Here is a 23,959-nt window from a genome sequence, read left to right as displayed (position 1 = left end):
GCATATCAAAAGAGCGTTTAGTAAACACTAAGGGATATCAGCGGATGGTTTGTTATAATTCTTAAAAAGCGTATGAGTTTACAAACCAACACAGAGGGCTCTAATGAGGAATTCGTGGCGGCAAGAGTCTATAATCTCTTGAAAGCGGCTAATGCTAGTTTCTTACCCAATCTTCTCACATCTAAATCACACCGATAGTGTCTGGAAATGCGACTAGGCTCGGGTGAAGAAAGATGGAAGTTGTCGCCTAAAACTAAAGAATATTAATAGCCTTATTTGTTTGTAATATGATGCCAGCGAAGTAAGATCAATCAAAAAAAAAGAAAGACGTGTGAAACCTCTCCTTCTAGTTTTCTATTTTATTTGATTTTACAATAAGGAATAAATTATGATAATTCACACTTTATTTTTTTTTCATTCATCAACGAAAACAAACCTTTTTTCATTCTGTGATACTTATACATATAATTAAGTATTTTATCGTGTTATAAGCACACTCCTGTAAACTTGTAAGAATTCATGACCACACCATAAAACTTCGTATGTCTGTTGTTTCAACTAATTTCTTGGGGCATTTCCAAGTCCATGGAACGTGCTTTTTGAGCCAAACGTGTACTTGGAACAAACTGAAACAAAAAAGAAAAATTGCACTCTCAGCGGTTTCACCTGAGAAAAAGAGGAAATTACTGTTAGCTTTTACTTACACCGCCTCCTGAAATTTTTTGATCAATATCTGTCAAGTAAATAAGCATATAAACCCAACTGTTAGTCAAGGTGGCTCTAAATGGTTTTGTTGTCAAACACCAATTTTTTTTGACGAGCTGATACTATCCCAATGAAGAATCAAACCTCAGACCTTTGGATTCCTCGCCCCGATGCTCTAACCACTGAGTAACTGCAGACTTTACGGTGAGCGAGGTCTATCACGAAGTTCATATGACACGCGTCCTGCATACTGTTAGGATCAGCAATGTCGATAGCGTCATGTTTGTAAATAGAATAAGAGAGATATTAAGTTTTGACCATCGGAGCGCGGAATCCGAAAGTCTGAGGTTCGATTCCTCATGGGTACTCAATATTTTTTCTTTGTCCCACGCTCGTGACAAGACATACCATTCAAACAGAAGCGTTAAGCTCAAATGTTGGAGGCTGTTACTCAAAACTGATGGCGATGGTCACTCCCATTTTTGTTCATTGAATACCAATCAGCAGATCAAGATTCTAAGCAAAATTTTTCAAGATCTGTATCACTTTAATTGTTTCATGAGGGGAGCTACCAAGCTTTATTTTGAGCTGAGATACTGGAATCTAAAGTTGGAGACTTGTCCTTGAGGCTTTCATGTTACTATGGTAATCTTGAATATAAAAGATTAAATAAATAGATAAATAAAAAAATTTGGTTTAAAACAGATGGGTATTTCTTGAAAACAATTTTTTAAGAAACAGTATTTAGTATTGATCTGCCAAAAATCAGTGTTTGAGCACAACAATTCCAAAGCACAGCGTGGAGACATTTCAAAAACCGAGGTGAAAAAGTACTCCAAAGGAACTCTCTTTCAAAAACTGTATTCTTACACGAAATTCTTTTCACCATTGGATCACTTTCCAGCCAAAACTTGAAGCCTTCTTTAGCCCGTTGATTGTACACCGATGGACGCCTTTGAACTTGGGGGCGTGGAAGGTCGTTCGTCTGTTGGAGAACTTGCCTCGAAGATTCCTTCTCCATCGGTTTGCCTTGATAGTACATGGTATATGTTTCTGAGACGAAAGTTTGGTTAGCCACATTAACGTAGTGATCACGTGTTTGAAATTTTGTCAGATTGATTGCCTTTCTGAAAAACTAGGTATGTCTTTCAGACTCAAAGTCAACTCGAACGGACTCTAACGGTATTTTTCAGACCTTAAGTTTTCCACAATTATTTGAAACAGCTCTAAGCTACGTCGCGTCATTACTTTTCTCCTTTTTCATTGGTTCTATTTCATTTTTATCACGAAATCTAGTGAGCAGAATGATTGACTAAGCCCTGTCTCCAAGTAACGAGTATTAACTATTAACCTCTGAGGCATTTTTCAACTCAGCTAAAAATCACAAACCACTACTCAAGGAGTAGGGTAACAAGCAGGGAAAGGGGGGATGGGGGTTCCTGATCCCGTTTCACCCAAATTCAAACTCAAGCGTCACGTGCAGTTTGTATTTCAAGCGTCACAATTCTCACCCAACATTGCCTTACTGTAAAACTCCCGCGTCTCGTGTAAACCCTTTACCAGTTTCCTAAGCCTTTAACTCCCATGAGTGACCATGACAGTATTTCTCGTTAAATTATCAATACAATACTAAGCAGACAAGTGATGAGAATAGAGAAAAACATCAATCAAGGGAATATTAGTTGATCCAATACCAAGTTTTTCGAACTAACATCCTAACAATTGTACTGACAGACAATAAGGAGGATCACTAATAAGGTCTTAGAGAGAAAGGGTTAATGAACGCTGAGGAGATATTTCGGCCTTAGTCCTAGAGCGCCATTTAGTAGATACCATTATTTCTGCAAGTTCTGTCTACTTACTCTTTAACAGTTCTTCTCTGTGCTTGCTTTGATCATAGTAATATCTCTGAAACGCACTTGACAGCTTCGGATCTTTCTGAGAACGACTAGCCAAAATTTCCTTTGACGGCAAACTATACGACATACGATTTACGAAGTCAACGTGCTGAAACAAAATTATTTCAAAACTTCGTTTAGCTTTCTAAATAAATTCAGGCCACAGAGAAAGGAGGTATTGAAACAATTGCTCCGGCAAAAGGTTTTACCCCTGAGATTGGTCCCAAGCAATTTTGAATTGAAAAATACTTTGGTAAATGGAGGCATTGAGAGGCTCCTGTTGACATCGTACTTTAAAGTTTTCGTCAAATTCTAGTTTGTTCTTTCAGATGCCATTTTCTGAATTCAGTCCCAACTGCTTTTCCCAATTATTTAATACACTCGACGCTATCACTGCATTTTTAAGGGAGAATTTCATCTTCCTAAAGTTCATTGCTTACTCACTATAAATAGTGAACAATTTTGGCAAAGAAAATTTATTCAGAATATGTGGAGGTCCACGATTAAATTGGAAAACAGGCGCATGAATTAGAGTGTTTTTGATTAAGAAGCAATGTATCTTATGTATCTTTGTCTTGTATGGAGTAATGCATTTTATTATTTGAATTGTAACAACATGGTGACCTCGAAATTTTTGAAAAGTCATCATTTTTTCCCACCTTAAATTGAAGTACCCACCACTTGAATACTCAACGGGTTAAGAAAGTATACAACATGCCTTGAATGTATTTTTAAAAATTAAGAGATTTTTCAAATTTTAGCGGGGCGTAACAAGAAGTAAGATTATAATGACCAGCTTTGCTGATAGTAGCGGCCAACTACGCTTCACCTCCAATATGCGAGTATTTTTTTGGGATATCTAGAAGTTTCCGAGATATTAAGAAAACATAAGGAAAGTTTTGAGATATTCGTAGCTTTCATGGCTGAGGTATTCGTTTTCTTCCCTCTAATCTTAGAAAAACTCAGCTCCATGCTAGAATTTCCGAGACGTTTGCCATGTGATCAAATTATCAGCAAGAAAAAATTAACTCTGAACTGTTAGAGAAATTTAAAAATTTTGATATTTTTTGAAAGATATTCATCAAACGATTTTACGTGATATTTAGTATGAGCCCCCTAACTTATCTTACCTTTCCCTTCAGCTTTGCCCAGTGGTCTGTATCCAGCTGCTGGGCGAGTTTTAACGAGGGTACATCTTGTTTAGACCAGTGTGACAAATTCTTTCTATGAGGGGGAAATTCAAACAATCTATTATGTTTTCAAAACCCGCACCAGGAAGATGAAAACTCAAAAGAAAACAGTAGTAAGAATGCCTCGTATGTAAATCATCTCCAGTCCGAGAAATAAAGGAAATTCGAACATATATGCGTAGTAAATGTATTAGTAAAAATAAAAGAAATAAAATACTTTTTTAAAATTCCGCTTTGAGTGTAAAAGCTAATTTTAATGGAAAAAATTTTTTCCACAATAAAATTTCGATAGCGATCTTCTACTTGGCTCATGCACAATTTACCATCAGATTCTGATCTTGAAATATTGATTCCATCGTCAAGATGGTCTATGAGCCAAGCTGTAAAAAATCTTCGAAAATAAAGATCCATTTTTGGAGAAATATTGATTGGCAAACGCTGTATCGTGAAATCAATAATAATTATACTTTGCTGCAATTTCAACGGGTTTTCACTTGTTTTGATAGACTTCAAGCTTTAATCGACACCGTCTACTGGATATACAAAGTTTCTTTCGGCGAGTCAACGACGATCTCTCGCAGTCGAAACTGTTTTGCTCCAAAGACTGAAGAAAGTAGAGCATATTCTTTTTAGATGGTCAGATAGCGACAGGCGAGCTTATCTTTCTTAAAATGTAAAACATTTCGGTTCACGACAAATTCAAATTAGGCTATTGACATGAAATGCTTTCGGTTATGTTTGCCTAGAACACGTCAGAAAATTTTCCACCTCACCTGTGTTCCCAAACTTTCGGAAATTCTCGGGCGACAGGCGCATGTGAAATCGCTGGAAGGTGCAAAGTTGTAGCCATTTTATCCAGCCACCTTTTATCGCAAACATTCGAGTAACTAAGGGACCCGCGTAAGCTTTTCATTGATATTTAATTAATTCGGGCTCAAAACACCTGCCCTCTTGGGAAGAGATCTAGTTTCCCTCTGTACAAAAGATGGATCTATGACACGATGAAGTGTCAACAAAAACCATTGTGCTATCAAAGTATGCAATTGTTATTGCTTAAAGTGTATGCGATTTAACTGTTTACTCTGTAGCTTTCTCTATTCGCATTGAAGAATGTAATGGTTTTTTGATTAAAATTTCTTGTGGCAATCTTTAAACGTGGTGCCCTGTAGCTTACATTTGCCAAAATTTGAATTCAACTTATATTTAGATAAGCACTCTGTCAGAAACAGTGCAATTTTCAGTTGAAGTGGAGACAAGTAAGCCGGCCAGAAGTCTGCAAGAAGTCTGGTGCAAGACTTGTGGTGAAAGAAACATTGGTGTGGCAGCACTGTTAATAAGGGTCTCCCAGCAGACTAAAAGGTGAGTTCAGAAAAAATGAAAACAATTTTCCGTGCAAGTAATTTCGGGAGCAGTGAGGAACATGCTTTGTAAACCAGTATTCGAGGGAAAAAAAGCTGAATATGTTTTCCTCTGTAATTGATATTGTTATTTTTTTCCCTGATCACCAAGGTTTCCCATTATCTTGAGTTTTGAAATCTTTGGAATATGGAATCGTTATTATTGACTGAAATATCCCAGGAAAGCGTATTGTTTGCAGAATCTTTCATTCTAGCTTGTTAGAAAGAAAAGAAGAAGAGAGCATTTGGCATCCCGGGACAAGTGTAATAACTTTATCGTGCATTTTCTATAAACACGGAAACAAATTATCGATTGCCCATCTATTGGCCGACAGCAGTCAATGTCAGTCGCATCAAAACCATCAATTCCTGGCAGTTGATTGTTTATTTCGCAACTATTTACCTTCATCAACTGCTCAGCCAAGAATGAAGTATATGACACACAGCTGATTGGCTTGTTTGGAAGTGAATAGCAAGTACTATTCACCTCTGTGCAGCCGAGATTAATTTCCGACCATTTTTCGGTAAACCGAAGAAATAAACTAGTTTTTGGTATCTTTGTGGTATATGCTAAAACAATTTTTTTACCTCAATGTTAGTGAAAATGGAGGATATTTACCTCCACTTTGGTGAATAATTGAAAAACATTGTATAATCTTCCATATTAGAATTCTTCACCAGAATTTGACGCACTTTTTGAGAAACAAGAGCCCTTTCACTCCCAAGATATTGATATTAATTCCTTACCGACTAATACATATTTCGTAAATTTTCATCTCCAAGAATTTGGCGTTAAATCAAAAGATACCCTCAAGTTGATGTTTGTTAGTCTCGTACCCAAACCTTCCACGGCCAAGCGGTTGTAAGATCCCACATTTCAATTACAAGGTAGGATCTGGGTACGAAATTAGATGTTTCTATTTTTCCCCAACACTTTTCTACCTCACAGTGTAGTAATGCTGTTACGGTAGCAACTTCTCTCTGACAATCAAAATATCTACAACATCCACCAAAATATTTGAACGAAGTCTTTGATTTGCACATTCCCTATACTTTATCAATAAAGAGGAAAAATCTGAAGCAACTGAGCAGCGGGGCAATTTAGGACGGGATGCTGTAAAAATACATGGACTGAAAAGTGAAATTATCTTTTTATTTTAAACTCGTTCCACGAATGACCGGACGTGCGTATCGTCTATGAAGGCACCAGATATCGACTTTAATATATAGATTTAGCCAAGCCTAAAAGCGGAGCTCGCATTTTTTTTTCCCGCACGTCTCAAGGGCACAACGCCTTGCCCCGGCCAGGATTAGAACTCGGGTCGTCCGACACGGAGCCCAGTGCACTGACCACTGGACTACTGGACAAAGCCGTGGCATTGGCGTGCCCGCGGTACATTTGACCACGCATGTTAAAAATAGCACCTTGTGCGGTCGGTCGTACGGTCGTAAGTCCAAATTTTTTCGGCTTGATGGGTTACTACTACTATTTTGTATAATTATGGGGCTACGCTCTGCGAGCTCCGCTATTACTAGAGACGTGAGCAGTGTTTAGTTCAGAATAGAAACATGAACAATTTGGCATCTTGGTGCCCGATCTCCAAGTACGAAAATAATATTAATATCAAATTAACAACGCTTTGACAGAAAGCTGTAGGGAAATGTAAAAAAGTTTAAAGAAGCACTTCCTAAGTTATTGTTATTCTCGTTTCTGCTGCCGTTGTGATTTGATTAAGGCCCCAACTGACGTATTGACATCTTTTAGTTCTTGTGGATACTAATACTCTATGAGATTGACCTCTATGTTACGCTGTCTGTAATAGTGACTGTAGTTGTCTATCTTCGAAAGCTGTTCGGACCTCAGTCGACACATATTCGTAACCCGTATTTACCTAAGTGGTACAGTGGTAGAGATCTGATCTAGGAACTGGTCGGTCCGGGTTCGAATCCTCATGGGCACAATTTTCGTAACCTTTTATTATCTCACATATATAGCTTAGCTCTCTCTTTTCACGTCACCTTCTCGCTTCATTTAACTTAAAAAGAGCTGATTCCTACAATAAATTCGATATTGAATGATCCTTTTCCATCTAAACTGAGAGTAAAAGAGCTCTAACAGAATAAAGGTTCTGCCTCAGTCCCTCAAACTGTCACATTACTAACAGTGCCCCAATGTAAAATTTGTTCTCATCTAGAGGACGAGTCATCGTCTTATCAAAACGGCGAAGCAAAGGCGTCTTTTAAACTCTTCGTTAATGTCTCTCTTGAAAAAAGAATAAGCCAGAGGATTGATTGCTGAGTTTAGCACTAAGACAGGAATTTTATAGAAAACATCTTTACATACGTATTTGCTATGATACAAGAAAATGACAGTACATCGAATATGTATCCCGTAACACACAAGAAACAAACTTATCACAATCCCCATCATTATAATGGCAGACTTTTCGTGAGTTTTGAAGAAAACCCGATGGTTAAAGTGTAACTGTTTCGCCAATGAGCGAGCGGCTCGATTATGCTTAATGACAACCCTAAACATAGATACAAAGCAGAAAATCAACATCACACTTGGGAAAAACTCTATGATGAAAACTAAACAAACCAAAAAGTGAAAGAGAATTGAATTCTCTTTGAAAAAGTGCTTGTACATTGCTTGAACAGCAATAACGGCGAAGGAAATTGCCCAGGATGAGGAAACCATCTGAATGACTCGGCGACGCTTCATAAATGTCAAGTATTTTAAAGGTTTTACAACAGCAATGTAGCGATCCAGGACTAAACAGCAAAGGTTGGTCACAGACGCATATGCGAACAGGTTCCTCGCTTCCCAAACAATTACACGCGAAGTAGACATCAATTTACAGCTATTTTCCATCTCGCACACAAACAGCGAAGGAACAGCGCTCATCCCAACACAAAAGTCCGCCACGGCGAGTGAAACGATGAACGCGTTAGTTTTGGTGCGAAGCTGCCGTTTGCCCCAAACAAGGAAGATGATGAATCCATTTCCAGTTATGGCCAGGATGGAAAGGGACCAACTGATAATCCAAAACCAAGTACTCATGATTTTACGATCACAAACGATGCCTTGCTTGTTGATCGGCACGAAAGAGTCCTTGGATATCTGCCACCTCTAAGGCTTTGGCGTATTTAAATTACCTCACTGACGTGCTGCAATTGTCATCGGAGAAAAAATTAATGATTAAGATATAACCCTTAAACAAACTATCTTCATAAATACCTGGCCATCAGACGCTTGCAAAAAGTAATGCCGCCTGCTGACTGTGCACAGTTTTTGAAATCTTGTCGTTAAGTACACAGGTTATGACCAAGGATTTATCAGTTGTAGGGAAGAACTTTCCAGTTTTGACTATTCAAACGAGTTTTTTTCTATTATACAGAGCTGTTCTAGACCAATGTTCATATCAGAAAACTATTTCTTTCATTGTAAGCGTAGGGAGAGAAGGATCATTTTTAGGCGTGACAAGCAGGCATGACAGTCTGACAACCTTTAATAGAGTAGCCTCCGACGCTACTTCTCCATTAGAATGCCAGACATTAACATATTTTGAACATCGAGAGCGCGTTAAGAGCTATACCGTTCGTTAAAAAAGAGCCCCGACTCAGTGAATTAGTTTCCAGCTGTCACTTTCCCTTTCAGAAGAACTGCTTTCTGGAGCCTTGCTACAGTATGAAGGGTAAACAAACCATTGTGTCAGCAAAGAATACAAGCGTTATTGCTTGAAAAGTTTATGGCTTGCATTGTAGCTGTGCATAATTGCCTTGACAAATGTCATGGTTTCTCGTGAAATTTTCCTATTTTACTAACCTTCTAATTTTTTTTATTCGGTAAACGTTGTGCTTTGTTGTTTAAATTTGCCTCACTTTGAATCTTGTTCATCAGCTGGTATTCGGTCGAAAACGGTGACAAATCTAGCGACAGTTACTTTAGCTTAAAGATTGGTCTCAGGTGAGAGCCTCTTTCCACGACGGTTACGTTTTCTAATATGATTAAATAAGGGTTTTTTTCGCTTTTACTAGATCATGAACTAATACCAAAACTCCCTTTTTCTTTGGAAATCTTTTGGATATTTTATGTGGCTCAAGTTTTCGATACTTGGTCGATGGAAAAGCCCCGAGGCAAACCGTCTGTTATTTTATAGACTGTTACATGTATGCCGGGTTGGTGGTGATTTAACCAGGATGCACTTCAGCCCAGGCTCATGTAGGGAGGCCCCGAGGATTCTTTACCGGCAATCTGTGGCTGGTTTGTAGCCGCAGCACAATCATCGCCAAAAAATTTATGGTCTCTCCTGGTAGTATCAAAAAGTATCAAAAACATCCACCAAAATATTTTAACCAAGTCTTTCATCACATCTCCATCACTCGACACCGGTATAAAAAGAACCAGAATCATCTGAACATGCTACGCATGACTGGGCAACTTTTCTTAAAGTAAAGCAAAATTTTGCGATGGCTATACACTCTGTTATCAGCAACTAACATTTAGGCTAAATTCTGGAGAATACAATATGATCGTGATTTCGATATTTCACATTAGTTCAGTAACAGTAATTCTCATAACAGGCCCTATATGAAATGAGTTTGTGTGTTGCCTCAGATCAGAATAGGGAAACTGGAGTTTTTTTGATGGGGGGGGGGGGGTCCAACCTTTGATTAAGAAAACACGGAAATTTTTCCTTACCACGATTGCCTGAATGAGCCAAGAATATCCTTCGACAAGTAAATTTCAAATAATACGCGACTTTCCTAATACGGGGGTCAGAGTGAACGCTGGGTTGGCCAAACCCGTACCAGGTCCCTCAAGGGGTATGTTGTTTCGCACGGCTTCGATCTTGGTTGTTGTTGTGTGAGATGCAGAGCCAAAAAGAGATCGCAAATCATCTGAAAGTTGTATGTTGACAAGCCTTTCCTATTTCTATGATGGGCCGAGGAGATCATTGATCTGTGTGAGAAAGTGAAAATGACCGTCGCCATCTGAAAGGTGAAAAATTTGGAGGAAAACCTCTCAGTTATTTCCAATTCGTGGGTTCGAGCAGAAATCCGTAATAATATGTTTTACCATAATTCCATTCTATTCTAAGCCTAATTCGTATCCAAAAACTAATTTATTACTTATTTACTTATTATTTATTTACAAGCTGCCATCGAAGTCTGCCGACGACCTTTAATAGAGTGGCTGATGACGTCACTCATTCAAGAAGATTTAAGCAAAATCAGCTTCGTGTTTCCAATAAAAGTGCTGAAAAAAGACGTCTTTTTGCACATTTAAGTCTATCTTAATAACTGTGCGACATTTTAAGGTTTAAATTTACCGTTTATTGCAAACAAGAGCAGAGAGATAATGAATAGGTTCCAGCTTTGGTGACATGGAAAAATGAAAGCCAAGAGCCTCATTTGCGCTCTTGAAAGCTTGTTATAACTGTTTTCCGAGGCTTCCTTCCAATATCAAGTGTAAACAAAACTACTTCAACTGTCTTCAAAAAGTTCTTGTGAAAGGGTTGAAACATGTCTGGCTTTGTTGACGTGACACAGCAAAGGCGCCTTTTCATTTCCTTGTTTATGTCTCTCTTGAAGAAAGAGTACACCAAAGGTTTGATGGCAGGGTCTAACATTAAAGAGGGATTTTAAATCCTTTATCATAGCATGATACATTAATACGAATCGAAAAACTTTAAAAGACGTATTTAACCATACACGAAACTGATCATCCTTGCGAAATACTGCTGAACAAATTGACTCAGTAGGGATGTGAGGATCGACGAAGAAGTAAGGACGACAGCAGCAACGCGGAAAAATTCGGTTTAACGAATGAATTTGTACTTTTCTTAAGTAGTTTGCGAATGGCTGGATGTTTTTATCGTCTTTAACTGCGCCAGACTTTAAGTTTTGAAGATGCACGTGAAGAGCAACGTTTCCTCTTGAAATCGTTTGTTTCACTACGTCCCCATTTCCGTCGCTGTCGCGGTTTCATCAAGAACCCTCTTGAAACAATGCCCTTTTTTCTTTTTCTTTTTTTTTACTTCTCAATCTCTTCAAGAGATAGCAAGCCAACTCGCTTCATCAGTTAAGTCAGAAAGAGCTCATAATAAATTCGCTCTTCGCTGCTCCTCAGCCATTTACGCTGATAATAAAAGAGTTGCTCTAGAATAAAAGTTCCTTACTCAGTCACTTAAACTAACATCTTACGATGCCCCTGTTAAAAAACATCACAGCAAAGCCGTCTCTTAAGCTCTTTGTTAATGTCTCTCTTGAAGAAAGAGTATGCCATCGGATTGATGGCGGAGTTTAACACTAAAACAGGAATTTTATATTCAGTATCATTGCATGATGTTTTACCCTTAACAAGGAAAATAACGCTACATCGAAAATGTATCCCGTAACACAACAGAAACAAACTTATCACAATCCCCATCATTATAATGGCAGACTTTTCCTGAGTTTTGAAGAAAACCCGATGGTTGAAGCGTAACTGTTTCGCTAAAGAACGAGCGGCTCGAATATGTTTAAACACGACTTTTAACATGGATACGAAGCAAAATATTAACATAACACTTGGAAAAAACTCAGTTATCATAACTAAACAAAGCGAAAAGTGGAACAGAATTAAATGATCTTCGGGAAGAAGCTTGTATATTGTTACAACAGTAACAAAGGCGAATGAAACTGCCCAGGATAAGGAAACCATCTGAATGACTCTGCGACGCTTCATAAAAGTCATGTATTTTAAAGGATTTACCACAGCAATGTAGCGATCCAGGACTAAACAGCAAAGGTTGGTCACGGACGCATATGCGAATAGGTTCCTCGCTCCCCAAACAATTACAAGCGAAGTAGATGAAAATTTACAGCCATTTTTCATCTCACACACAAACAGCGAAGGAACAGCACTCATCCCAAGACAGAAGTCCGCCACGGCGAGTGAAACGATGAACGCGTTAGTTTTGGTGCGAAGCTTCCGTTTTCCGCAAACAAGGAAGATGATAAATCCATTTCCAGTTACAGCCAGGATGGAAAGAGACCAGCCAAGAATCCAAAAGTAAGTCTTCATTTTACGATCATAAACGAAGGCTTACTAATTGCTCTGCAAGAAGTAAGCTTTAGACATCTGACGCTTCTAAAGCTTCGGCGCATATAAATTACCGCACTTAACGTGCTGTAATTGTCATTGGTGAAAACAAAATGTCCTAACGGTCATAGATACCTAGTTATCTACAGCTTATAAAAATTAATGTTATCTGTTCACAATGCACTATTTTTAAAATCCTGTGTTAGGTACACTGGTTATGAAACTGATGAATCCATCAGCTGTTGGGAAGAACTTACCAAGCATGTTTATAATTTTCACTGCGCAAAACTAAGACTTTTTAAAAGATCCCGTTAATTGATTCGTTTTAAAGCCATCTGTTGTTCAATTTATGGGAAGGAAAGGATTAAAAATTCATAGCCTTCATTCATGCACTTCTCCCCAAACACAAAAATCTTATCTTTGAACGTTCAAACGAGTGTTCAGGCATGTAAAGACAGCTTTTCTAGGCCTAATTCACATCCATTTGTTCGTCAGTAACAGAGGCAGAGATTTATACAATTGACAAGGATCATTTTTAGCGGCGTCGCAAGCTGCTATGACAGTCTGACAAGCTTGAATAGAGTAGCCACAAGCTGCTTCATTTGAATAACTTTTTTAAATTAGCTTCCTGAATCAGTTTCCGTCTTTGGTCATTTGAGAGAAATACCAGCCAAGAATTCAAAATCAGGTCTTTACTACTTTTTTGGGAAGTCAATTTAAAACTGTTCAATGTTTAATTTTTTTTTTTATCACAAGGTTTATTAGGTTAGAACGAGTGAATATTTAATTCCAGAAAATTAGAACCTCAACCTCGTTCCCTCAGTCCTCTCTCTTCCTGAGAACGAGGTTGCAGTGAACAATCATCTTTCCTTCTTTCCAACATAGGAGGTTACCATAGTAGCGTAATTACGTGTAAAGGGATGATTTCAACGAAGAGAGTGAATGTCACTCTCCAGCGAAGGAGAAAAAAATTACGCTTTTACTTTAATCACTCTGAAACGAGTATTAAATAATTTGTAAGAAACCTTCAGTAAACAGAACATACTGTTCCCGGGGGGAGCCCGTTTCTTTATGTCCGTGAGAATACATTGACTACGATATAACAATGAGAAGAATAAATACCACTACAATTTACACCAAAGGTCACACGCATCACAGAAAAAAGCAAGAGCAAGTGATGCCTTCGAATGGTTTCTGCGTAACTTACAATCTCTTAATTAGCAAAACGAATCCCACAGGACTTCCTACGGCTGAAAACATTAACATATCACTCCTGCATAAATTCCTTGCATAAATAACACATAGAACACACTTGTTAAACATTCAAGACCTTACAAAATATATCAAATAAATTTGAAAGCACGAAAATATTTCCACGGTTAGGCTAACCGTCCACACTACTGCGAACCGGAAACGGAGCAACCTGGTCCCAGATTTATCTTTTTCCCGCCCCTAGGAGCGAGAAGGAAGGTAATCATGGGAACGAGGTTAGAAACGAAGCTTTTCAAGAAGCTGATATCACTCTTATTTTTTTCTTTCTTTAATTGGATAGAAAAGGGCCTTCATTACGTGCATGTGTGTTGATGCTGTTAAACTTTTCTCCTACAAACATTTGTTATATCCTCAAATTTATCTGATGAATCTATTTGGTGTCATCGTTGGTTCTGTTTTCTAATACTGTGGAGGGAAAACATGTCTTGGGTCTTAGAGTAACACTGTTTCGAAATTCTGGAGTATCTTCGGTGACAAAGATAATGCAGGTGCACATCGCAGAAAAAAAATTAGCTAAAGAAAATTAAAAAGGTAGTTTCCGGAATAAAATGGTCGCGGGAAAAACGCTGTCAATGGATTTTCCAGCGGGAATGATATTTTTATGGTCATCTGAAGGACTTTTCTGCACGAATGTCGATGAGTTCTTTTCTACTGATTACAAAGATCCAAGTTTACCCTTACCTGAAGTTTCAAAATCTTTAGAATTAAGCATCTTTATTGTTGCTTCAAACTTTGCACTATTTTGTCAAAATGTTTGAGATATTATAGAGTAAAATGGAAACAGTGACTTTATTTCCTAGAATAGACTGTAGTTTATCTTTTACTAGGTACCGTAATAGGATAGAATCTCACCATATCGTGTATCTCTAAAATTCTTGTAAATTACTATCATGCGATCTATTTGCTGTAGTGCTCTTTAAACCATCGATTTCAAATGACGTCATGATTGCCTACTCAGTTTGATGTTAGACCATGATGCAGCCTATTAATCTGTAAATGTGACAGGCAACTTAATGGCTTCTCCTTACCACACAAAATAATGAAACAATCAGTAAAATGTTGGATTGAAACCTGATATTGGTATCTCATGAGCTAAAAAAAGTTCATAATTAGCCAGTGAAGTAGACTATCGATCTTAGCAACTGTAAAACGATCTATCACACGATTAATTACAAGCACATAGTTATTTTGACCTATAAGTTCACTTTTAACCTACAAGCCTTTTTTCAAGGTGTTGGTCTGTTTTTGTGTAGCTAATGTTAGACAGGTCAATTTTAAAGATATTGCTCCTTTATTGTTTGAAAAGAAATATCGAAGGATATTTCTCTTTGTCATGTTCAGCATTAGAGAGGCTTGAAATCCACTAATGAGTTCATATTCGCATTTTCTCTCAGATCCTTGGCCATTTACACTGATTTTAAAAAAAAATCATGAAATAGAAGTTCTCGACTGAATCACTAACACTAATTCTTCATAGCGACCAATGAAAAACTGTTCTGATCATGAGGACGTACCACGTTTGACTTTGTTAAATTGACACAACGAAGGCGTCTTTTTGCTTCCTTGTTAATATCTCTCTTAAAGAAAGAGTACGCCAAAGGGTTGATGGCAGAGTTCATCACCAATATCGGGATTTTGTAGTTGTCATCATTGCATGACGGCTGAAATTTGAATAAATGAATAAAACTACATCGAAAATAAATCCCGTAACACACAAGAAACACTCCTATAACGATCCCCATCATTATAATCGCGGATTTTTCCTGACTTTTGAAAAAAACCTGATGGTTAAAACGTAATTGTTTCGCTAACGAACGAGCGGCTTGGTTATGCTTAGATACAACTTGTAACATGGATACAAAGAAAAATATTAACATCAAACTTGGAAGAGACTCAAAAATGATAAACAGACAAGTTAAAATTTGGAAAAGAAGCAAGTTATTGAAAAGGAAATTGTTTAGTGTTGAAACAGCGATGAGAACAGAAGGAATTATCCAAGCCAGGAGAATCATTAGGATGACGCGGCGACGCCTCATAAGAATCAAGTAGTTTAAAGGTTTAACAACAGCAATGTAGCGATCCAGGACTAAACTGCAAAGATTCGACACGGACGCGAACGCAAACAGGCTTCTCACAGCCCATTCGATTATTTGAGCGGATAAATTATTGCAACCATTGACCATCTCGCACGTAAACCATGTAGGAATAGCCATACTTCCAATACTTAAGTCTGCCACTGCGAGTGAAACGATGAACGCGTTCGTTTTGGTGCGAAGCTGCCTTTTACTGCAAATGAGGAAGATAATAAATCCATTTCCAGTTATAGTTAGAATGGAAAGAGACCAGCCAAGAACCCAAAACCAGGATTTCATTCTCGCAAACAATGTATTAGTTTAATGTAAAAGTCAGTTTTCTCCGGAAAGACAGAAAAAGAAGCCATCTGTCACCCCATGAAGTTTTTCAAATCACCATGTATGGTGCAATTAAATTGAATATTGTTCAAAGTGAAATGTTATGACATTTTCATGGCATTAATGAACAGAATGGCGATCTTTTACTCCGTGGTCACTTTGTCTGACTAAGACTCGTGGGTGTGTATCTTTAAATACACAAAGGAGAGCTTTGTGATACGAAAGAAAGCTAATTACGAAAGGTAAAGGACTAATAGAGATAGACATCCGTTTTTACGAACTGCATCGTGTAGAAAATTTTTTTGAAAAAAAATAAATAAATGCAAAAATGACAGAAATAGGTTTGTGAGATTGTCCATCGCCACGTAGATACTTAAAAGAGGCAAGAGATTACAATCTTTGAGGAGTACACGACGAGAATTTTCCGCCAAAGCGCATTTTTGCTCAGAGAAATCGCTTTTAGTCTGACAACGTTCTAATTAAATAGTCGGCTCATCAAGAGAAAAAATGAATGACTTCTTCCATCTGTTATCTTGGTTGGATTCACTATGACTTTTATCACATAGACTGGTTCCAGGAAAAAGATGCTCTTAGTTTTTATTCTTTATTTTTTTAGATATTTTCATTTTATACAAAGAAAATTGGAAGTTATATATCTTATAGCATCGTTGATTATTTATTTAAAGCCCCAGAGGAGATTTCAGATTAGAATATTACTAAACCAAAGCGATAAAGTGATTACTTTTGGGCAATTAATTAACTTCTGCTATCAATTAATCTTAAGTAACCGATACCTGTGAGGAAAAGTGACTTTGACCTCAAGTTTTACACTATATCTTACTTATTTTGTGTTTTAAATTTTACTTTTTAGGAAAGTCCTGGGTTTCAATGATGAATTTTTTTTCCTGAGAAGCCCATTTTATACACTTTAAAATGACATATTGCAGGTGTTGTTCCTGTAAATTTTTGTTGAGATATGAATTAAAAACTGAATGTGGACAAATTTTTGCTAATTTTTTTGGAATGACATGGGTGCACATAAAAATTCATAAAAACTTCATTTTTTATTCTTTTTCTTTCAGATTTTCAGGAAATGTTGCTGACATGTTAATAATTAACTTCTGCTATCAATTAATCTTGATTAACCTATACCTATGAGGAAAAGTGACTTTTACCTCAAGTTTTACACTATGTCTTACTTATTTTGTGTTTTAAATTTTACTTTTTAGGAAAGTCCTGGGTTTCAATGATGAATTTTTTTTTCCTGAGAAGCCCATTTTATACACTTTAAAATGACATATTGCAGGTGTTGTTCCTGTAAATTTTTGTTGAGATATGAATTAAAAACTGAATGTGGACAAATTTTTGCTAATTTTTTTGGAATGACATGGGTGCACATAAAAATTCATAAAAACTTCATTTTTTATTCTTTTTCTTTCAGATTTTCAGGAAATGTTGCTGACATGTTAATAATTAACTTCTGCTATCAATTAATCTTGATTAACCTACACCTATGAGGAAAAGTGACTTTTACCTCAAGTTTTACACTATGTCTTACTTATTTTGTGTTTTAAATTTTACTTTTTAGGAAAGTCCTGGGTTTCAATGATGAATTTTTTTTTCCTGAGAAGCCCATTCTATACACTTTAAAATGACATATTGTAGGTGTTATTCCTGTAAATATTTGTTGAGATATGAATTAAAAACTGAATGTGGACAAATGTGTGCGTTTTTTAACTGCAGGAGTTGGGACACAGTAAAAAAGCTTTCGTGAACATTACAGTTTAGCAATAAACATCAACATTGGATAACAAATTTTGTATACAAACATTTTTTAAAGCAAGTGTAATTGTTCAGTCATAAATTTCCATGGCTGGACAAGCAGCTTGATAAAAATCTCATCTTTGTTTAGCTTTAAGCAATGGCTTTCATGGTTCAAACTGATTTTACATAGTTCTAACACAAACCTTGAGTTAACTATAACCAGAACTATCGTGGCAGTTAAGCCTGATTCCGTTGATGTATCTTTTTTCTATTTCAGAGTATGCAATGACAATCGTGCTATATTTTACCCATAGTTACAACAGAGATAACAAGAAGGTTTGTAGTAACCACCTCTTTACCTCAATAGTTGATGACATCATCTACATTTATAATAACGTTCGGATATAACACGTACTGTCATTGGTTGAAAGAGCGTGCTCTATGAGAGTATAGAGCATAGAACTGAGCTTAAGTTGTCACGCCATCTGCCGAATCGGAATTCTTTCTAGCTTTTCTTTCGTTAATTGAAAGTGAAATTTCGGAACAAGCGAGCAAAGGTTTGCAAAAATGCCAGGCGCAGTAATTTACGTTACTGTAACGTGAGCAGAGACAAAAATCCTCAAAGATAAGACAAAATAGACAGTCTGAGTTTTTTTAACGGTTTTCACGCTGTTAGATTGCGAGTTTACATACGGTAATAAAAATCAAACACAGCTAACACTTATATAGTATATAAAGTTTCGATTTCAAAAACAAACAGAAAAAAACAGGAATGATGAAAAATATAACCTGGCATAATTGTTAAAATTCATACTAATCATGACGGTGTCAGAGCGACTGCGATCATGCTAAGGTCTATCGCGGCTAGCTCATCATGGCGATCTTCGGTCATCGCAGTGGAGCAAGCCTCAGGAACTAAATCGACTAACCTTCGAGTGGAAAAATAAGAGCTTGCCCAGATTACCTTTCCGATGCGTTGAGTGGAAGGCCAGATCAATCACTGCAGCCGAGTTTTACGGCGCTGTTATTCCGAGCGATCTTCATGTCCTTGTGAATTCGGCTGTTGTTCATTCATAATACACTCGCCTTGAACAGTTTGTTTTCTACTTGTCATGTGAAATAACTTGCGTATTTTTGTGAGCCACGATTGGGCCGAATTTCACTGAACATTTCACTTTCAGATCCTGTATTAGAAACTAAAAAACTTCAGGCAAAAATGTTAAATTCGACATGTCGAGCTATTTTAGTTTGTAAAATATTGCAGAATATGAACTTTGATGGTTTGACATTTTTGACAGCTTTAGTCTTGTCAAGAAGTAGGGAGAAAGAAGTAGGGAAAGAAGTAGGGAGTTCTCCCTACTCAAGAAGTAGTGGATGACTACGTCTCGTGTTTCTCCCTACACTTCTTTCGTGCTCTAGCCGCTTCCTGCGTGCTTTACAACAGAACAGAGCACAGTCAAGGCTTCTCTATTTGTTAATTCTACTTTCATCACGTCCTTGTGTTGAAAATCTAGAAAAATTATTTAGATGGACCATTCAACTGATATGCTATCATTCCACTGCTATGATTAATATGGCTTCCACACCAAAACTAAATTTCAAATTGTATTCTCCAAACAATAATCACAGAATGACTGTGAAAAAAAAGAAACGGGCTGTTTCCATAACATAAGGTTCCCTTGTTCGTTGAGTGGTCCATGTTTTTATAAACTCGGAAATAGTGCTGAAATTCACCTGTACTGTTTAGATTAGGAATTATGACAGTAATCGTTCGACTAGCATTCCATCTGCTATGCTTCTAATCACTTCATGTGAGAGATTCAGGATAAACTCCAGTTGGATGCGCCCCTTGACTCGTACACAGACTCAACCTGTTTTTTCCTTAAAGAAATAACTTCGATATCTCTAGCAGCATTGACTAATTCTGAAGCTTTGCTCGAAGAAATATTCTGGATGAAAATGGGTGAGATTAAAAAAGCTGTAGTCAAACGTTGTATTCAGTTTCGACCTAATTCAGAAAACACGAACTACTTTTGACCACAAGTGTCGCACGTGACTATTTATAATTCTGAGTGACTGAAGAGGGGTAAATCACGTTATCAATCAATCACATTATCAATCACATTATCAATCACATTATCAATCACATTGCCATCACCACTTTACATAATCAACTCAGTTAGTAGGACCACATTATTATATAACACCAAGATAAGCTCTAGAAGGAACGCATTGTTGCGTGACTAACTTATTGAAAGTGAAGTGAGTCATCCTGCCGTGTTGGGCAAGATATAAAATCACCGCAAATGAAATTAAAACAGTCCATCATGTGGGTCTCATCGTACATTTAACAGCAGCACTGCATTGAAAAGTATTAATCTTAGTCATATTGCCTGATGATGCGACAACTTTAGCGGGTGTCATCGATAATATATAGATTTAGCCAAGCCTAAAAGCGGAGCTCGCATTTTTTTTTTTCTCCGCACGTCTCAAGGGCACAATGCCTTGCCCCGGCCAGGACTAGAACCCGGGTCGTCCAATTCGGAGCCCAGTGCACTGACCACTGGACTACTGAACAAAACTGTGGTGTTGGCGTGCCCGCGGTACAGTTGACCACGCATGTTAGCACCTTGTACGGTCGTACATCCAAATTTTTTCGGCTTGATGGGTTACTACTATTTTGTATATATATGGGGCTACGCTCTGCGAGCCCCGCTATCATAAGAGTCAAGTTGATTGAGGAGACTCTACCCAGGTGATGAGTTCTGCTCAGGTTGTCGTTTCGGATTAAACTTTGACAAAAAAATTTAGCCAAGCCTAAAGGAGAAGTCGCAAATGATTCTCCTTTTTACTGGTCTTCTTTGGTAAGCGAACCTTAAACCATCAAAAACTCAAAGCCTTGAGACCGAAGCTAATACAAATCACAGGTTACGAAAATGATCGAAAGATATCTTACTGACTAACTGACTAAGATAAGATCAAGCTGCAAATGCCTACAGTTGAAGAAAGTGAAAATTTCAGGCCAATAACATTTACCGCAACAAAATCGAGTTCCTAATTTCCGACATACTCATGACCAAAAAAAAAAGTCCCAAGCTTTACACTTCAGCGGACTCTAATCGCACCTAAATTTTTATGCTTTTTTTACATATATGTATTGTTCACACTTCCATTACAATATACAGCTGTATCGTCTTCGTTGGCTGAGTGAAAGGTGTGCTGCTTTCACAGCAGATGAATCCTGCACGTTAGATGTTTACAAGTCGTCTATCGATTGCTCGCTAAGGACACGGGATGGTTTTCATCTTTTCTGAGCATCTCGCTACTCCAGGCGAATCTTCATTTGTTTTTACACAAACAGAGGTAAGTGAACTGACTAATTTACTGATTTGTGTTTCATCAAACATGAAAATGTACAGCATTTAATAATACCGTACAAGTAGGAGTTCATGATCGAACTTTGAGGTAATCTATTACCTTCAGCTCACATCCATGTAATAAGTTTCTAAACAAACCGTGATGCTGCGTCGGTGGAAGAGTATAACAGGGTTATTAGTTATCAACTGGGTTGATAAAGTAAATTTGCCACCGTCGAGTTTCAAAACTGACGTTTTGAACGTTAGCCCTTTGTCTAAGGCAGTATGTAGTGTGTCAGTTCGTATAACTGACTTTAATTATTCTTTTTGGAGGCCTACGCTCTTTTTTCCGAGATGTTATTTAAAGCTGGCTTGTAAGTTGGATCGCATTTCAAATTGTAACCCTTCCGTTTTGTTCAGCAAACTAGCTGTGTTTTTCTTAGTCAGGGGCTTTACCACTGGGTTTCATTTTTCATCTCACTTCTAGGTTTTCAGTGTTATCAACACCAAACCAGATATGAACACCAAAGTTTTACCTATATAATAGATAGAAACCTGATGCCAATTTAGAAATTCCAACAGTAGATTCTTTCAGCCAATTAAAATCCATTGTTGAAGGTTTAGGAGTAACATTCAGAGAGTTGTTCCACAGATCTTTTATGCCAATTTTTCTAAAATTTTGTTCAGCAAACCAGTTGTGTTTTTCTTAGCCGGGGGTTTTATTACTGGGTTTCATTTTTCATTTCATTTCTAGGTTCTCATTGTCATCAACACACCACACTAGACATGGACACCAAAGTTTTATCTGTGGTGCTCCGAGGCCATGGGAATTGAAGAGGAGGACTTTGCAGAACGATTCTCTGTGAATGACTTTCTTCCCTCAACGTCACCATAGCTCCGCCTGATTCTTTTCATTTCTTTACCACTTATGTTTATAGCGAGAGATATTTTCGTGAAAAATTACTAATTGGTCACACCTGGTAGAGAAATGATTAAAACAGTTTATTTTTGAAAAGTGCAAAAATCAACGAGGCCACCATAGTAAATCAACAAAGTCTTTTATTACATCTCCTACACTTTCACATGATAAATAGACCAGAGAGATGATGTAGCTATGAGCTCCCCCCTCGCTCCTGTTCTTCAACTCCGACCACAAGTTAAGTAGAACTCAGCTTAAAAGCCTTTTACCCGTAGCCACCGCTCAGACCCATTTCTTACTTAAAGGGTCTTTCTACGACCAGATAGATGGCGTAGCTCTGGGCTTCCCCCTCGCTCTTGTTCTTGGTAGTCTATTGGTAGTCTATTTTTTTTATGGGACATAATGAAAAGTTATGGTTGGAAAAGTGCTAGGGCTCAAAGGTATTATTTTACCGCCGTTGTGTTGACGATACATTTTGTTTATTTCATTCGGAAAATGATGCGCTACTATTTTTCAGGTACATAAACTCCAGGCACACCAACATTAGTTTCATTAGGGAAAAGGAAATAAATCATAAAATAGCATTCCTAGATGTTTTAATCAACAATGACACTCATGTTTCGTAAGAAAACCTTTACGGGCCTATCGACTAATTGTTTCAGCTTTTTATCTTATTCTTTTACGCCGGGTCTCATTCGCACTCTTGTTGATAGAGCCCACAAGATCAACAACACATGGTTGGGTTTCCACGAAAACATCAAGAGACTTACTAAAATTCTTAAGAAAAATCTTTTTCCAGCCCATCTAGTTGAAAGGGCTGTCAATCGGTACCTCACCCCGGTTTCCGTTTCAGTCACTACGCCGACCTTTTATAACAAATTACTTTACATTGGCCCTTTATCTGTTGTAACAGAACAAAGGGTTTGGCACCTTGCTAGGCGATATTGTAACAACATAGATATTAAGTTGGTTTTTCCATCTTTTAGAGTAGGTAATATGTTTGGTGAGAAAGACGCTATCCCTCTTGGGCTCCGTGCGTGTGTGGTTTACAAGTTTTTCAGGCCTTATTTTCACTATCACTTAAGTAGTTTTTATAACTGCGAGGATCGCCTCTATATTCCAGTTCACATACATGATATTCATACATTTACATTCATTTATCATAAGTTAATTTTAGAGAAGACAACCATGATAATTTCGACATCACACCTTGGTTTACCAAGTTCCACAGGATTTTTAAAACTTAAAATTCAAATGAATTCGTAATTGTTGCATCTGATACGGATCCAAGAGTTCGCAATTAAGGGGGGGTGGACCAAACTTTGATTCAGAATACACAAAATTTTGCTTTTACACCATAGCCAAAATGAAAAATATGGTAACATGCGATCCCGTAGTTGCAAGAGCTTTGGTGTCAGACAATTTTTTAAAAATTTTTTCCTGAGAACGAGGTTGCTGTAAACTAAGCATCCTTCTTACGTAAGAGGTTACCATAGTAGCGTGATTACGTATGTGCGAATGATTTAAATAAAGCAAATGAATGTCACGCAACGGTCAACAGAGATGGAGTAAACACTAAACTGAATAAATTTGAAAGCACAACAATATTTCCACGGTTAGGCTTATGTGCCATCCAGACTATTACGGTGTTCAACCTTTTTTCCTGCTAGCATCTGTTGCGTTCTCAAGAAAACATTTCTTGCGGACCGCAAATGAAGCAACCCCCTTCCCAAGTCTTTCTTCGTGCGCTCCAGTTAAAGACAGAGAAAACCCTGAGGCTGGGGTTGGAACGAAGCTTTTGGAGAAGCTGATGTCACCGTTTTCTCTTTTTTCTGTTTTGTTTTGTTTTGTTTTTAATGGGATAATAAAACAGCCCTTATGACGCCAGGATGCCGTCAACCATGGTTCCTGCCAGCATTTGTTGCGTTCTCAAGAGGGGAAACAATTCCTGCGTCTC

The 23,959-nt window shown here is 37.6% G+C and overlaps 4 protein-coding genes across 5 annotated transcripts; all 4 read right to left on the bottom strand.

Moving 5' to 3' along the window:
- Positions 1 to 345: 345 nt before the first annotated feature.
- LOC131770727 (uncharacterized) lies at positions 346 to 4,699 on the bottom strand. The gene is made up of 5 exons (XM_059086443.2): positions 4,567 to 4,699; positions 3,734 to 3,827; positions 2,568 to 2,712; positions 1,576 to 1,758; positions 346 to 626 (listed from the first exon to the last, which is right to left on the bottom strand). The coding sequence occupies exons 1-5, from the start codon at positions 4,641 to 4,643 to the stop codon at positions 559 to 561; spliced, it is 567 nt and encodes a 188-aa protein (XP_058942426.2). The 5' UTR covers positions 4,644 to 4,699; the 3' UTR covers positions 346 to 558.
- A 2,492-nt stretch (positions 4,700 to 7,191) lies between these two features.
- Positions 7,192 to 18,823, bottom strand: LOC131770732 (octopamine receptor beta-2R-like). Of its 2 annotated transcripts, none has more exons than XM_059086447.2 (2): positions 18,692 to 18,823; positions 7,192 to 8,361 (listed from the first exon to the last, which is right to left on the bottom strand). In XM_059086447.2, the coding sequence occupies exon 2, from the start codon at positions 8,252 to 8,254 to the stop codon at positions 7,394 to 7,396; it is 861 nt and encodes a 286-aa protein (XP_058942430.2). In that variant the 5' UTR covers positions 8,255 to 8,361; positions 18,692 to 18,823; the 3' UTR covers positions 7,192 to 7,393. The 2 variants fall into 2 exon arrangements, with proteins under 2 accessions (XP_058942430.2, XP_066026519.1); XM_066170422.1 differs by having other exon boundaries at positions 18,657 to 18,786.
- Positions 9,934 to 12,564, bottom strand: LOC131770701 (octopamine receptor beta-2R-like). Its single transcript, XM_066170423.1, has one exon. It carries the CDS (start codon positions 12,260 to 12,262, stop codon positions 11,411 to 11,413), a length of 852 nt encoding a protein of 283 aa, XP_066026520.1. The 5' UTR covers positions 12,263 to 12,564; the 3' UTR covers positions 9,934 to 11,410.
- On the bottom strand, positions 15,016 to 15,924 carry LOC131770700 (octopamine receptor beta-1R-like). The gene has a single exon (XM_059086410.2). The coding sequence runs from the start codon at positions 15,922 to 15,924 to the stop codon at positions 15,016 to 15,018; it is 909 nt and encodes a 302-aa protein (XP_058942393.2).
- Positions 18,824 to 23,959: the final 5,136 nt, after the last annotated feature.

This window comes from Pocillopora verrucosa, chromosome 7 (assembly GCF_036669915.1).
Source record: "Pocillopora verrucosa isolate sample1 chromosome 7, ASM3666991v2, whole genome shotgun sequence".
NCBI lineage: Eukaryota > Metazoa > Cnidaria > Anthozoa > Scleractinia > Pocilloporidae > Pocillopora > Pocillopora verrucosa.
This window is presented reverse-complemented; position numbering and strand designations above follow the sequence as displayed.

What these genes read in the sequence shown, in the direction of transcription:
- LOC131770727 (XM_059086443.2), bottom strand. Translation starts at nt 4,643, where the DNA reads ATGGCTACAACTTTGCACCTTCCAGCGATTTCACATGCGCCTGTCGCC. An exon ending in GGGCAAAGCTGAAGGGAAAG is followed by an intron (nt 2,713 to 3,733) that starts GTAAGATAAGTT and finishes ATTTTGTTTCAG; the next exon opens with CACGTTGACTTCGTAAATCG. An exon ending in AATGGTGAAAAGAATTTCGT is followed by an intron (nt 627 to 1,575) that starts GTAAGAATACAG and finishes TTTTTGTTTCAG; the next exon opens with TTTGTTCCAAGTACACGTTT.
- LOC131770732 (XM_059086447.2), bottom strand. Translation starts at nt 8,254, where the DNA reads ATGAGTACTTGGTTTTGGATTATCAGTTGGTCCCTTTCCATCCTGGCC.
- LOC131770701 (XM_066170423.1), bottom strand. Translation starts at nt 12,262, where the DNA reads ATGAAGACTTACTTTTGGATTCTTGGCTGGTCTCTTTCCATCCTGGCT.
- LOC131770700 (XM_059086410.2), bottom strand. Translation starts at nt 15,924, where the DNA reads ATGAAATCCTGGTTTTGGGTTCTTGGCTGGTCTCTTTCCATTCTAACT.